The following is a 13,129-nucleotide window of genomic DNA, read 5'->3' as shown; positions in this document are numbered from 1 at the left end:
ATACTGTAGGTCAGTAGTGCCTGAGCTCTGTGGGCAGTAGAAATACTTATATGCTAGAGTCTATGAAGAAAGTATGGATTCTGAAATAAACGTAACACTTGACTTGGATTTGTTTTGTAAGGATAAATCATACAGTGATTTTAGATGACCCCTTTGATGACCCTCCTGATTTATTAATTCCTGATCGATCACCAGAACCTACGAAGGAGCAATTAGATGTAAGTGGCACCTTGGTGGTGTTGTCCGTTTCTTCTCTCTGTGTAGCTCTGGCAGGCTTACAGTTTTCCTATGTAGACCAGGCTGGCCTCAAATTCAGAGAGATCTGCCTGCCTTTTCTCATGGTAGGATAAAAGGAGTTCACCACTCCCCAGCTAGTAGCACCTTCTTGTACAGTGTATTAAAATATTTCTTTCTATAGCTTATATTGTTTGATCTGCTACACAAGAACAAGTTTAGGATTTCTTTCTCACCCATAGAGATTTTTTTCTTTTGATGCTGTCTCATTTCCTTAATTTCTCTCTGTAGTTTCTATTCTGTCAGGAGTCTCAGTTCTGAAACTTTATATAAACAGTGCCTTGAAAGCTTCTCTATCTCACTCTATCTAGGAGAATACCCTCAGGGTCAAAGTGGATGACTATCTTGTAAGACACTCTTTCGGTGGGGATATTGTGGAGCCAGGCTAGGCCTAGCCATTTCTGTGGACTGCAGAGAACAATTCTTGCAGGCATTTGAAGTTTAAATTTACTAGGCTTTCTCAAAGCTGAACTTATGGTTGAGTTTGGTATTTAATTCTAAAATTATGTATCTGTTCTACTGAATACTTAGTTGGATAATAGTATCTATATAAATATTTCTTTTGATTTTATAATCACTCCAAAGCTAAGTTTGGCAAATATTATGGAATTAATTTAAATGAATGCCAGATATTTGTAAATTTTTATTCTTCTATGTTTGATAAGCTAAGAGTAAAACATGTTTTGTCTTCCATGATTCTCAAATTTTTAACTTCTGTATTACAGAGTGGTCGAATAGGAGCAGATGAAGAAATTGATGACTTCAAAGGAAGATCAGCTGAAGAAGTAGAAGAAATAAAGGCAGAAAAAGAGGCTAAAACTCAAGCTATTCTTTTAGAGATGGTAAGATAATTTTGGACAAATAGTTATGTAACTTACATAACACATATTGAGTTTATCTGTTTTTGTGATAGTAAACTAATAAAAATTTAGCGAGATTGTTTTTCCTGGGTTACTTGTTTGTTTTTCGAGTCAGGGTTTCTCTGTATAGCAGTCTGTCCTGAAGCTCACTCTATGAACCAGGATACTCAGACATCTACCTGCCTTTGCCTCTCAAATGCTGGGGTCAAAGACATGTGCACCACCGCTCTGCGTGGATTACGTTTTGTAGGACACAGTAACACGAAAATAGATTGTTTCTGTTTTTCCATAAATTTCTGAGTGTTGTTTTAAAAAGAGAAGGGCTGAGGTGAGGGGGTGGGTAAAGGCCCTTGCTGTGGTACCTGATAACCTGAGTTGGATCACCAGAACCCACACGGTGAAAGGATAGAGCCCATTCCTGTTACTTTCCTCTGACCTCTGTATACCATGGCATGCACATGCCCACACACAACACACACACACACACACACACACAACACACACACACACACACACAAATAAAAAAGTTTTAAAAATGGGAGATGGTTATCTAATTTATACCTTACTTGAATTTTAGTTTACTATTTATATATTTATATATATATTTATATGAACATTGTTTAATTAGACTACATTTTTATGTATAGTAGAGAAAATTTTGTTTTGGCTGATAAATCATTTACTTCCCTACACTGAATCACATTTCTTTGGCTACCTGTATCAGCCCAGTTACTTATGTGTATATGTGTGTGCTTGTGTATGAATTTGGTTGGCACAGGTGCCCACGGAGGCAGCTGTGTCAGGTCCTCGTGAGCTGCAGTTCCAGACGGTTTGTGAGCCTCCTATGTTCATTAGGCAGAGCTGAGGAACGGAAAGAGCAGCGCGTGCTCCCAGCTGTCCCAGCTACAGAGCCATCGCTTCCGCCTCCTCCATCTTTCCCACTAATGTACTTGGCTTCCTTTGTCTCATTTATGGATTTCTATTGATTTGTTTTCTTCTCCTTGGTCAAGACAGGGTGCTACTGTGCCACTGCCCAAGCTAGTCTTTTCCAGACCCATCAGCCTGCCTAGCATCTCGGATGCTGGCTAGATGTGGGCATAGCTAATAGGCTGCTCTTGCCATTAGCAGGCCGTAGAAACATTGAGCAGATTCATGGCTCTGACTCTGAATCCCAAGATTGTCTTTCTGCTGTGTTTATTCAGTGCAATTCTTTACGTGGTCATCTCAGTTTTCAGATATACATATACGGAATAGTGTTGCCCTCAAAATGCTTGTGGGCAGTACATCATCATGTCACCCCACTGTGCCCTCTGTAGTCTCCCTAGTAGGAAGTGTGCCCAACACACTCCAGTGTGCTCTTTGCTATAGCAGCTGACTTTGATCTGGACTTTAGTTTGGAGAAAGTAAAAGGCCTGAAGTTGAGAGGATGTGGTTCCATATTGGAAAGCAGTCTGGAAAGAATTGGGTATTACCAAAGCAAAACCAAATATTATATTGCTTGACGACGTATGGAGTAAACATGTTAGAGGGGGGAAAGGAATAGCCAAAAAAAGAAAACAAAAGATGTGTGATTTTTGTGAAATGCAGGACAATGGGACCATGGGGGGGTATTTGTTCTTTGGCCAGGTAGCTTTTTATTAATTAATTTTAAAACGTATAAATTTTACTCTGGGTGTGGTTGTATGTTAGTTGGGTGCATGTTTGAGGGTCAGAGGACAACATACAGGAGTTGGTTATCTGTGTCCCCTGAGTGTCCAACTTAGGTCTTCAGGCTTGATGGCAGAGGCCGTTACCACTGAGCCAGCCCCAGTGATTTTTATTGTTATTCTTTATAAACTATGCTCTTCAAACAATATGTCAAACACTTAAAAAAAGAAAACATGGTTGTTATTTGGGTTTCAAGGCCAGGATAGTCTGGATTGTGTCCTAGCTATTGTGTCCTTTTGATTTCACTGTACTTGCTTTTAAATTGGAGATTGTGCCTGCTATGGTGTAACTGGCCTATGATATCAGTACTCAGAAGGTGGGGTAGTAGGGCTGCAGGTTTGAATCAAGTCAGAACTCCAGTAAGATCCTGCCTGAAATAGAAATAAAGTTTAAAAGTCAGTAAAGGGGATGGGAATCATGGAATTGCTTAAAGCAGTTATTAAGTTAGGTAAAAACATAGCTATTAATATTGTTAATACCAGGAAAGATAGAGTATCAGATTTTTTTAATAGCAAAATTTTTTATTGCATTTTGTTTTTCTTTGTGTGTATATGGTTTGCATGTGGAAATCGAGGGACAAATTTAGGAGGTTGGTTCTTCCACCTTGTGTGTTTACTGCTCTAAAGGCAGAGGGACCTGAGAGAATGGAGATGATAAATGAGGCAGACTAAAGTCTCGTGCAATAGCTCACTTTATTCAGAGCATGGCACAGTTTATACTCTGAGGGTGAGAGGAGTCACGTGAGTGTACAATCACAGGGGCAAGTGGGGCAGGCAGACTGCACCAGGCAAAGACACGTTTTTTTCATACAGGCATGTAAAACATAACACTAGCCAGTTGTAACACAAACTCTGAAGTAAACTCACTCCTATCTGCTGCTACAGAATCCAAGAACAATTCCATGCTTTGGAAGAAACTGAGGTCACAAGACTCTTATCTTGGCTTCTCACAAGCACTCAGAAATCTCACAGGACTCCATTTTGGACCATGTTCTAACATATGTGAGAGTCCTAAGAGTCGAACTCAAGTCTTTGGGCTTGATATTGATAGCAAGCACTTTTACCCCATGAGATATCTTCTAGCCCTTGAAATATTTCTTAGATTATTATTTTTTTTTTCACCTTGAACCTATAGTTCATGGTGTAATTTAGATGGTTTTAGGAAATTAGTGTTGTGGGCTTGGTCAAAAACATTTGGAATAAAAACTAAAGGACTTGATTTGTGTGCTTGATTATTTGTAACTTTAGGTGGGAGACCTGCCTGACGCAGATATTAAACCCCCGGAGAATGTGCTGTTTGTGTGTAAACTGAATCCAGTGACCACAGACGAGGACTTGGAGATCATATTCTCAAGATTTGGGCCAATAAGAAGGTAATCCTAGGATTAGTAAAAGAGAAATTTGGAACTATCTAATATTAACTGAGTGGTGTGGGTATTTGTTTTATGTTTTGTCTTTTTGGAACAGGGTCTTATTATGTAGCCTTGACTGGCTAGCAACTTGCCATACAGTGGGCTTGAACTTGAGATCTGCCCACCTCTGCTTCCAGAGTGTTAAGACTTAAAGCCATAGATCACCACATTCAGCACAGTTTTGTTTTGTTTTTTTTTTAATTATTTTTTAGATTTATTCATTTATTATATATAAGTACACTGTAGCTGTCTTCAGATACACCAGAAGAGGGCATCAGATCTCATTACAGATGGTTGTGAGCCACCATGAGCACAGGTTTTTTTAATTATACATTTTTTTTTTTTTTTTGGTGAGTTTGTCAATTTTGAGTGAATTTTTTTTTTTTTTCCCGGAGCTGGGGACCGAACCCAGGGCCTTGCACTTGCTAGGCAAGCGCTCTACCACTGAGCTTAAATCCCCAACCCCTTGAGTGAATTTTTAAATTTGCTTTTTGTTTTATTTTTTTGTGGGGCTGGGGATCAAAACTAGGTCATCATGCATTTGAGCAAGTTCTCTACCTCTGAGACATAGTTCCACCCTCTTTGATGAATTTCATACTGGTGATTTTATAGATATGTGTTTCAACAGTTGGAAAGAAAAGTGTGTTTTCAGACACATTAATTTAATTTGATTTAACATTTGAGTGATTCTTCAATTCCTAGCATAAATTTTCACAATAGAATGAGTTGAGCAATTTAAGAATACTTCTATAATATTCTGTATCTTATTAATATTTAAAATGCCCATTTAATTCAGCTCCTAAACCTGTCAGCATCTGTCGGAATGAAATTTTACAAATTTATATATTATTTTTTAAACTTTTCATGTAGCCAACCTTTAAACCTTCTGATCTTCCTGCCTCCCCCTCTGAGGGCTAGGATGACAGGCGACCACCACACTCAGTTTCTGTGGTTCTGTGGTTTGAGCCTAGGGCGTCTCGCATACCTGGCAAACCCTTCATACATTAAGCTATGTGTCCATCCAAGTGTGGGTGTGTGTGTGTGTGTGGGTGTGTGTGAGCATGGGTGTGTGTGAGCGTGAGTCTTAAGTTTACATCACCATACCTCAGAAAGGAGAAATGGTGGTTTGTTGCTGTGGGTTGTATTTTTATTTTGCATGTGCAGGTGTGTGGAGGCCTGAAGACAGGCTTGGCTGTCTTCCTCAGCGGTGTCTGCCTTTTTCTTTTTTGAGGCAGTATTTCTTACTGGCTAGAGCTCCCCAAGAAGGCTACAGACTACACTGGCTGGCCACACTTGAGTCCTAGGGGTCTGCCTGTCTCCACCTCTCTAGTGCTGTGATTACAAGCTTACATCACTGCATATGTGGGTCCCCTTGCATTCAGAGCAAGCATTTTATAATCTACCAGACTAACCCCGTTCACAACCTTCTGTAACTACAGCCTTGCATACATGCAGGCAAAATACCAATACACATAAAATAAAATAAAAATAAATTAATTTAAAATAATTTTTTTCTTGGGCTGGAGAGATGGAGGTTAGGAACACCGACTGCTCTTCTTCCAGAGGTCCTGAGTTCAGTTCCCAGCAACCACACGTTGGCTCACAACCATCTGTAATGAAACCGATGCTCTCTTCTGGTGTGTCTGAAGAGAGTAACAGTGTACTTACACACATAAAATAAATTAATAAACCTTAAAATTTTTCTTTTGATTTATTTTTCTGTATTATTTTTTATCATTGAGTATTTTATTTTAAATGTATTATTATTTTTAAAAGTACCTGGTGTGTGTGTGAGAGTCTTGCATGAGTGTATGCCATATGCATGCAGGTGTCCACACGTATGGAGGGTAGGCAAGGGCACCGCATCCCTGCACTGGAGGTCTAGGTAGTTGTGAGTTGCCCACCGGTTGCTGGGAATGGAACTTGGGTCTTGTGGCAGAGCAACAAGTGCTCCTAACCAGAGTCATCTCTCTGGCCATCATCATTATCATTGTCATCTTCATCATTGTGAAAACAAACTGTCACTGGCTTTTTAGAAAAACACTTACGTTTATTTACTGGGTGCCAGTTCTCTCCTTCTCCCATGTAGACCTAGGGAGTGACTCAGCTCCTCCCTCTCAGGAGCAAGTGCCATTCTGAACCCTCTCGTGGGTCCCTTCCCTGTGTCATTAGTGCAGAAACAGACAGAACTCGTACGGAGGCTTCTGCTACCTGGTTAACACGTGCTGTGTTTAGCATGTCCTTTCATTTAATGTCTTTAAAATGGCCCCCATTGGTTCGGTCCCCAGCCACAAAAAAAAGAAAAAGAAAAAAAAAAAAAAATGGCCCCCATCATACGATACACAGACAGAGACGAGCCGGCTGCTCTCAGCTCCACTCTCTTGGGGCTTTCCCTTGGTTACCGTTGGGTAAGTTAGTTCTGTGTGGTGACTGTGCTTAGAGTATTAACTTTGAGCCTTATTTACTTTAAAATCCAAAGCATAAGCTCAAACCATGGTGACTTGTGCCTTTAATCAAAGTACTTGAGAGGCGGCAGCAGCAGGGAGACCTCTGTGATGGTCAGCCTGGTCTACAGACTGAGTTCCAGGCTACATTAGTGGATCCTTATGACAAATTCCAAAGAGTAAACATACTAAGAACTTAAATATGTAACAGAATGTCTTTTATGTTTGCACTAAAGAAGACTCAGGAATTAAAGATTGTACTGGAAAAGAGTGCACACCATTAATCTCAGTGCAAATCTTTAATTTTTTTAATTTAAAAATTTTAAAAGATTTATTTATTATATATAAGTACACTGTAGCAGTCTTCAGACACACCAGAAGAGGGCATCAGATCTCATTACAGATGGTTGTGAGCCATCATGTGGTTGCTGGGATTTGAACTCAGGACCTCTGGAAGATTAGTCAGTGCTCTTAACCACTGAGCCATCTCTCCAGCTCAGTCTTTAATCTTTGAGGTAGGAAGATTGCTATGATTTTGAAGTTACCTGGGTTTCATAGTGAATACCAGGTCAGTCAGGGATACCCAGGAGAAAAAAAAAATCTAAAAAAATTTCAGAAATCTATAAGTAAGAAATATAAAAATATTTTTAAATGAAAATAATTTAGCAGTTTATTTTTGTTCAAAGGAAGCCTCCCCCTGCGTATCCCCTCACCCTAAGCCTAGCTTATGTATTTGGAGTAAAATTTAGATAATTAGTTTACTGGATTGATAAGGGGTGTGTGTGTGTGTGTGTGTGTGTGTGTGTGTGTGTGTGTGTGTGTGTGTGTGTGTGTGTTTAAATAGAATTGGGTCTGAAAATTTGGAGCCGTAGGTTTAATAGCTGGCTTATTTTGTTCTGGTGTGAAGAATTAGAGCAATCTTTGCTTTCTTTCCTTTTTTTAAAAGTGACTATACAAACAAAATTTTTTTTTCAGTTGTGAAGTTATCCGAGATTGGAAAACAGGAGAGTCCCTCTGTTATGCTTTTATTGAATTTGAAAAGGTATGTCATAATCTCAATATAACAGACTCTGGTTTTTCTTACTTTCTGCCTTGGCTAACGTACTGGTTATCTTCCTGCTTCCATGTGCGTGGGTTAGAGGTGTGCACCACTGCACCTGGCTAGGTCTCTGAGTCGTCCTAAAGATGAAAAGTTGTAGTGCTTCAGTTTCTAGGGTGGTGCTTTTCTTTAGGCATCCAAGAACGTTAACTATTTTAACTTTACATTCAAAATAAATTCAGCAGCTACTGCTGTTAATGTTTGTTTACTGTAAGTTTAGCTATCATCTGCCTGAATCTAATTGCTTTAGGAAAAGTCCTTCACATACTGTTAATTATATAACTGAGTCCCAAGGCTTTCCTCTCGTTAGTGTGCAGTGTGAGGACTGGATCAGATAGCAGCTGCTAGATCTTCCTTAGTGATGATAGCTTGGTTGGCCAAGTGCTTACTTCAGTCAGACAGTACCTCTTTTTTTTTTTTTTTTTTCGAAGCTGGGGACCGAACCCAGGGCCCTGCGCTTGCTAGGCAAGCGCTCTACCACTGAGCTAAATCCCCAACACCACATTACCTCAGTTTTCTGTATGTAATGTACAACTCTTAGTCCTCCATTGTGTGCTGAACCCCAGAAAGTCAATGGTAAACTTCAGCCTTAATCAGCAGAGTTTCCCACAGCACACAGACATGCATTCAGGGCAACACTCATATATATATATAAAAAAATAAAATCTCAAAATCCAAGCTTTACTGTTACTGTTATTTGGGCCATATACGTGCACGATAGCCCACACATGGAGGTCAGAGGACACCTTTTGGGAGTTGGTTCTTCCTTCTTATTCGAAGGCAGGATTCCTCTTGTTTCTGTTTCTGCTGCGCTGCAGAGCTGACTGACCTAAGCTTCCGAGAGACTCCTGCTTCTACCTCCCATCTTGCCGTAGGGTGCTGCAGCTGCAGATGAGTGCCCCTACAACCTGGCTTCGTCTGTGGTTCGAGGGGTAACCCCAGGTTGTTGGGCATGTGTGGCAAGCACAGCAGGCTGCTGAGTCATCGCACTGGCCCAAATGTACTCCTGAAATGAGGTGCCCTGCAAGACTTCCTGCTCCTCACTCTGCCTTTGTGCCATCAAGTTTAAACGGTTACTTGCCTGCTTTCCTACAGAGTTTCCTGCCTTTTGTTGGCTTTTAGGATTTCTTTATATGTTATGCATGTAAGCTCTTTTTAAAAATATACATCATACGTATATATCTTCTGTGGATTACCCATTTGATAAACACAAAAGTAATAATTTTAATTTAGTCTCATTTGTCAACATTTTCTCAAGAGGGCCTCTAAAATCTTACTCTAAAGACATGAGAATATTCTCTATATTCTTTTTTAAACTTTATTTTAATTTTATGTACATGACTGTTTTATCTTCATATATGCATGTATACCATGTATGATGCCCTTGTAGACCATAAGAGAGCTCCATGGTCGCTAAAATTAAAATTAGAGTCATGGATGGTTGTGAGCTAATGGTACTAAAAACCAAACATGGGTCCTCTGCAAAAGCAGCAAATGCAAGAACCTACACAGCCGCCAGCCTCTGCAGCCCCACCGTGCTGTTTCCATAAGCCGTGTCATTAGACTGTTTCCATGGCGGCGGGCAGTCTGTGTGTTTCCATGGGGCGGCGGGGGGGGGGGGGCTGTGATCTCTGTGCCCTATGTGGATTACACTGTGCTTCAGTTGTCCAACTTTGGATACTTCTGTGCCCCAGCCCCTCTGAAGGTAAAGGTCTTTCTGTTCCCAGAGCTCTGTGGGGCCATCTTTGTTATAAACCAGGTATTCATATGTGTTTAAAGTCTAGTTCTAGGTGCTGGTACCCTGCTCATCTTAGACTTTTTTTTTTCATTTTTGTTTTGTTTTTTGTTGTTTTGAAATAATGAGGATAATAAATAGATGGACCCTTAAAGGTTATTACCAGGGTTAATTAAGAGTAGATGCACTACATTTAATGTCTAGTGTGTAAGAAGTACTTGAATATCAGTTTCAGTAACAACAGCCTTTTTGTATTCATAGTATTTGTTTTAGCTGCAGATGTTTTTCCTAAAAACATTCACGCTTGAGCTTTTGTAATCATTAATAGGAAGAAGACTGTGAGAAAGCATTCTTCAAGATGGATAATGTGCTTATAGATGACAGGAGAATTCACGTGGATTTTAGCCAGTCTGTTGCAAAGGTTAAATGGAAAGGAAAAGGTGTGTTGCTGTGTCTTCTTGTTCTGCTTTTTTGGGGGGGCGGACGGGGACATGGGTGTGTGTCTGCATGCGAGCATGTATGTGCTTTAATTTTGTGCTGTTAAGAGAAATGTTAGTAGAATTCATGTCAATTAGAATTTTATAAAGCTGCTATTTAGAATGTATGTGTATGTATGTATTGATGGATAAAAATACCTTTATCTTTAATGTTTGCTTATACTGTAAGTTATTTAAATTACCTATTGATGACATCTGATGAAATAGTTAAGATTTTTTGATGATTTGGTTCTTTTAGATACAAACTTTTTTAAAAGTTTATTCTTTTTGTTGTAATATTCTTCTACTTTGTTGTAATGTTCTCTTCTACTCTTGTACTCAATTTCTCTTCCCAGTAGTAACCAGTTGCCTGTTCTTTCTACAGCCATTCTTTGTATACATGCATTTTTTTTCCTCATTTCAAAAGAGAGTTCACAGAATGCAGATTATGTACTCAATGTCTTGAAGTCCCCATTGATAATGTCTTCAGAGGTCATTTAATGTGCGTGTGTGTGCTAGTGTGTGTGCTCTTCTCAGTGGCTGCTCAGTCTGCTGTTGAATGTGTCACCATTTACTGCCTGAGCTCCTTCATGGGCTAACCCTGGATGTGTGACGTTCTCACAGTTGCTGTATACCTACATGGAAATCCGTGATAGAGGCATGCCTAACTTAAGTTTGAACCTCTTATATGCTAGAACATGAGTTTACTTTTTAAATTATTTTATTATTATATCTTTTTAGTTTAAACATTGAAAATTAAAATTGAATTAAAACGTTTTTGAGACAGTTTTTCTATGGCGTCTAGGTTGGCCTCAAATTTAACATCCTCCTGCTTCAGTCTTCTGAGTGCTAAGATTAAGTGTTGACTCCTCAGGCTAGTCATGAATTCTTTCCCTTGTTAACTTTGTGTATGTGTGCGTGTATGCGTGTGTGTGTGTGTGTGTGTGTGTGTGTGTGTGTGTGTGTGTGTGTGTGTGTGTGTTAAGGATTGAGCATGGTGGTCTCACAGATGCTAAGCATGTGTCTATCATTGAACCACATTCCTAGCTGAATTTAAGAAGATCGTGTTACAGTGTTTTAAAAAGGCCTCACTTAGGGTTGTGCACTGGGGAGATAGAGTCAGGCAGATATCTGTGAGTTCAAGGTCAGCTTTCTTTAGAAACTTCAGGCTAGTTGGCTACATACTTAAGACCTTGTCTCAGAAAAACAACAACAAAATAACAATAGAAAAAAGGTTTCATTTTGGTAGTTATTCACATGTAATGCTAAATTTTACCAGGAAAATGAAATTTCTGGTTTTTCTTTTTTTTTGTTAAGATTCATTCTTATTTTATATGTCTGAATATTTTATCTCTGTATATGTATGTGTACTATGTGTATGCCTGGTGCCAGCAGAGACCAGAGTATTGATCCCCTGGAATTGTAGTTACAGATGGTCATGAGACATCTTGTGGGTGCTTGGTGTCAAACCCAGGTCAAACCCTGGTGGGACCTTGTTGTTAACCATGGGACTGTCACTAGAGCCACCAGGTTTTCCATGCCATTTGTAACTTGTTGTCCATGACCTGACTGCACGTTAAAACCAGACGTGAACAGGACTGTTTGGGGCAGACAGTAGGCAGGGCCGCCTGCTTGGCTTAGAGCTGTCATTGGAAGGCCACTGGGAGCTGGGATCTCTCAAAGGAGGAGGTGACTTGGACTGTGGTCATGTGCTCTGTCTCCATTATGATTTCTTTCCTATTTGAGTGGTTTGTGAAAGTGAATTGATTTTTTAAAAATAGTTTTTGTTAAGGTTTATAAGAAATCCAGAGAGACATATCTGGTCTGTGTGAAGAACTTTCTTCCTCTGCATTGTTCCTTCACAACAGCCTTCACCTCACCAGGGGCCATGTTGTAGGTTCCTCCTCTTCAGTGCACACTGCGGGTCTGAACCAGAGCCTTACTCCCAGTGTTCTCACTTATAAATCAAGTTCATTTCCAGCCCTCTTAGAGGGGTTCTAACTTTTTCTGTTCCATGAGGAGAGTCTGTCTGTTCACAATTAGATCATAGTTCAGAAAGCTCAGCTTCTCTCTGAGTTGCCTTCTCTTGTGGTTGAAGGAGAAACCTGTCCCAGCTTGGCTCACCAGTCTTACCAGGCCCATACCCTTTCCCAAACCAGTCTCTTGATGTGATTTTACAGGTTATAATCACAGTCCTAGAGTTCAGGGACTTAGTGGGTCTGCTTGAACAATGCAGTAGGGCTGTTTCAGTTGGATGTTGTAATATTCACACACGTCATTAGGTGGCAGCATATGACTACCAAGAAAGTAGACATCCACTTTCAACTAAGGTAGAAACCTCAGCAGAGACAGGCTTGAGATTTTGTCCTTCCTCACTTTCCCTACCTCCCAATGTGTGCCCTTTGTGTTTTATAAAATTGTTAATGTATCATTATGTGATACTAATTCTTTTTCCTTTCAATAAATAGGTGGGAAATATACCAAGAGTGATTTCAAGGAGTATGAAAAGGAACAGGATAAACCAGCCAATTTGGTTCTAAAAGAAAAAGTAAAGCCCAAGCAAGAGTATCCTTTACAAGAACCGTATGCTCGGCTTCCACTGTGTAGGTCATTTGTGGGGAAACAGTTTGTTGTCACAGCTGGTCAGTGTCTCCCATAGACTCTGCTTTCTCGGTGTACTTTGTATTATGGAGAAAGTTAGGTTTGAAAGAAGCATTAGGCCTAAATGTTTTATCTCCTACTCTTATGATAAATACCTTACTTACCCAATATTCTCAGATGATCTTCACAAAATAAATCTGTTATTTTTATATGTAATAATGTTTTAAATTCCTTTCTATCGAATATTCTTGTTATTCATTCTCTTATATTTAATTTCCTTATTTAGATAACAAAATCTTGTATTTCTTTGCCACATGATTAGATTTTTTTTTTCTTTTGTATAATACGTTGTCATTTTAACAACAAAGATTTGCTAAATCTTTTTGCTAAATTTTTGTTTAGGGCTCCTTCCTGTTCAGTACAAGAGTTGACATTTATAGGATTAAAAAGAAATCTATTGATTGGACCATATAATTCAGGTTCTTCCAAATTGCAACAAGTA

At 39.5% G+C, this 13,129-nt stretch overlaps 1 protein-coding gene across 1 annotated transcript in view; it reads left to right on the top strand.

Annotated features, from left to right (window-relative positions):
- The window catches only part of Ppil4 (peptidylprolyl isomerase like 4), a 32,307-nt gene that overhangs the window by 7,805 nt on the left and 11,373 nt on the right, over positions 1 to 13,129 (top strand). Inside the window, exons 6-11 of the mRNA XM_032894999.1 lie at positions 122 to 218; positions 1,020 to 1,136; positions 4,109 to 4,233; positions 7,692 to 7,758; positions 9,879 to 9,990; positions 12,495 to 12,591. Of these exons, the coding sequence (XP_032750890.1) occupies positions 122 to 218; positions 1,020 to 1,136; positions 4,109 to 4,233; positions 7,692 to 7,758; positions 9,879 to 9,990; positions 12,495 to 12,591 (615 nt within the window). The remainder of the gene's footprint in view (positions 1 to 121; positions 219 to 1,019; positions 1,137 to 4,108; positions 4,234 to 7,691; positions 7,759 to 9,878; positions 9,991 to 12,494; positions 12,592 to 13,129) is intronic.

Source organism: Rattus rattus, chromosome 2, assembly GCF_011064425.1.
Source record: "Rattus rattus isolate New Zealand chromosome 2, Rrattus_CSIRO_v1, whole genome shotgun sequence".
Classification (NCBI taxonomy): Eukaryota; Metazoa; Chordata; class Mammalia; order Rodentia; family Muridae; genus Rattus; species Rattus rattus.
Note: the sequence above shows the minus strand (reverse complement) of the source record. Positions and strands in the feature narration are given on the sequence as shown.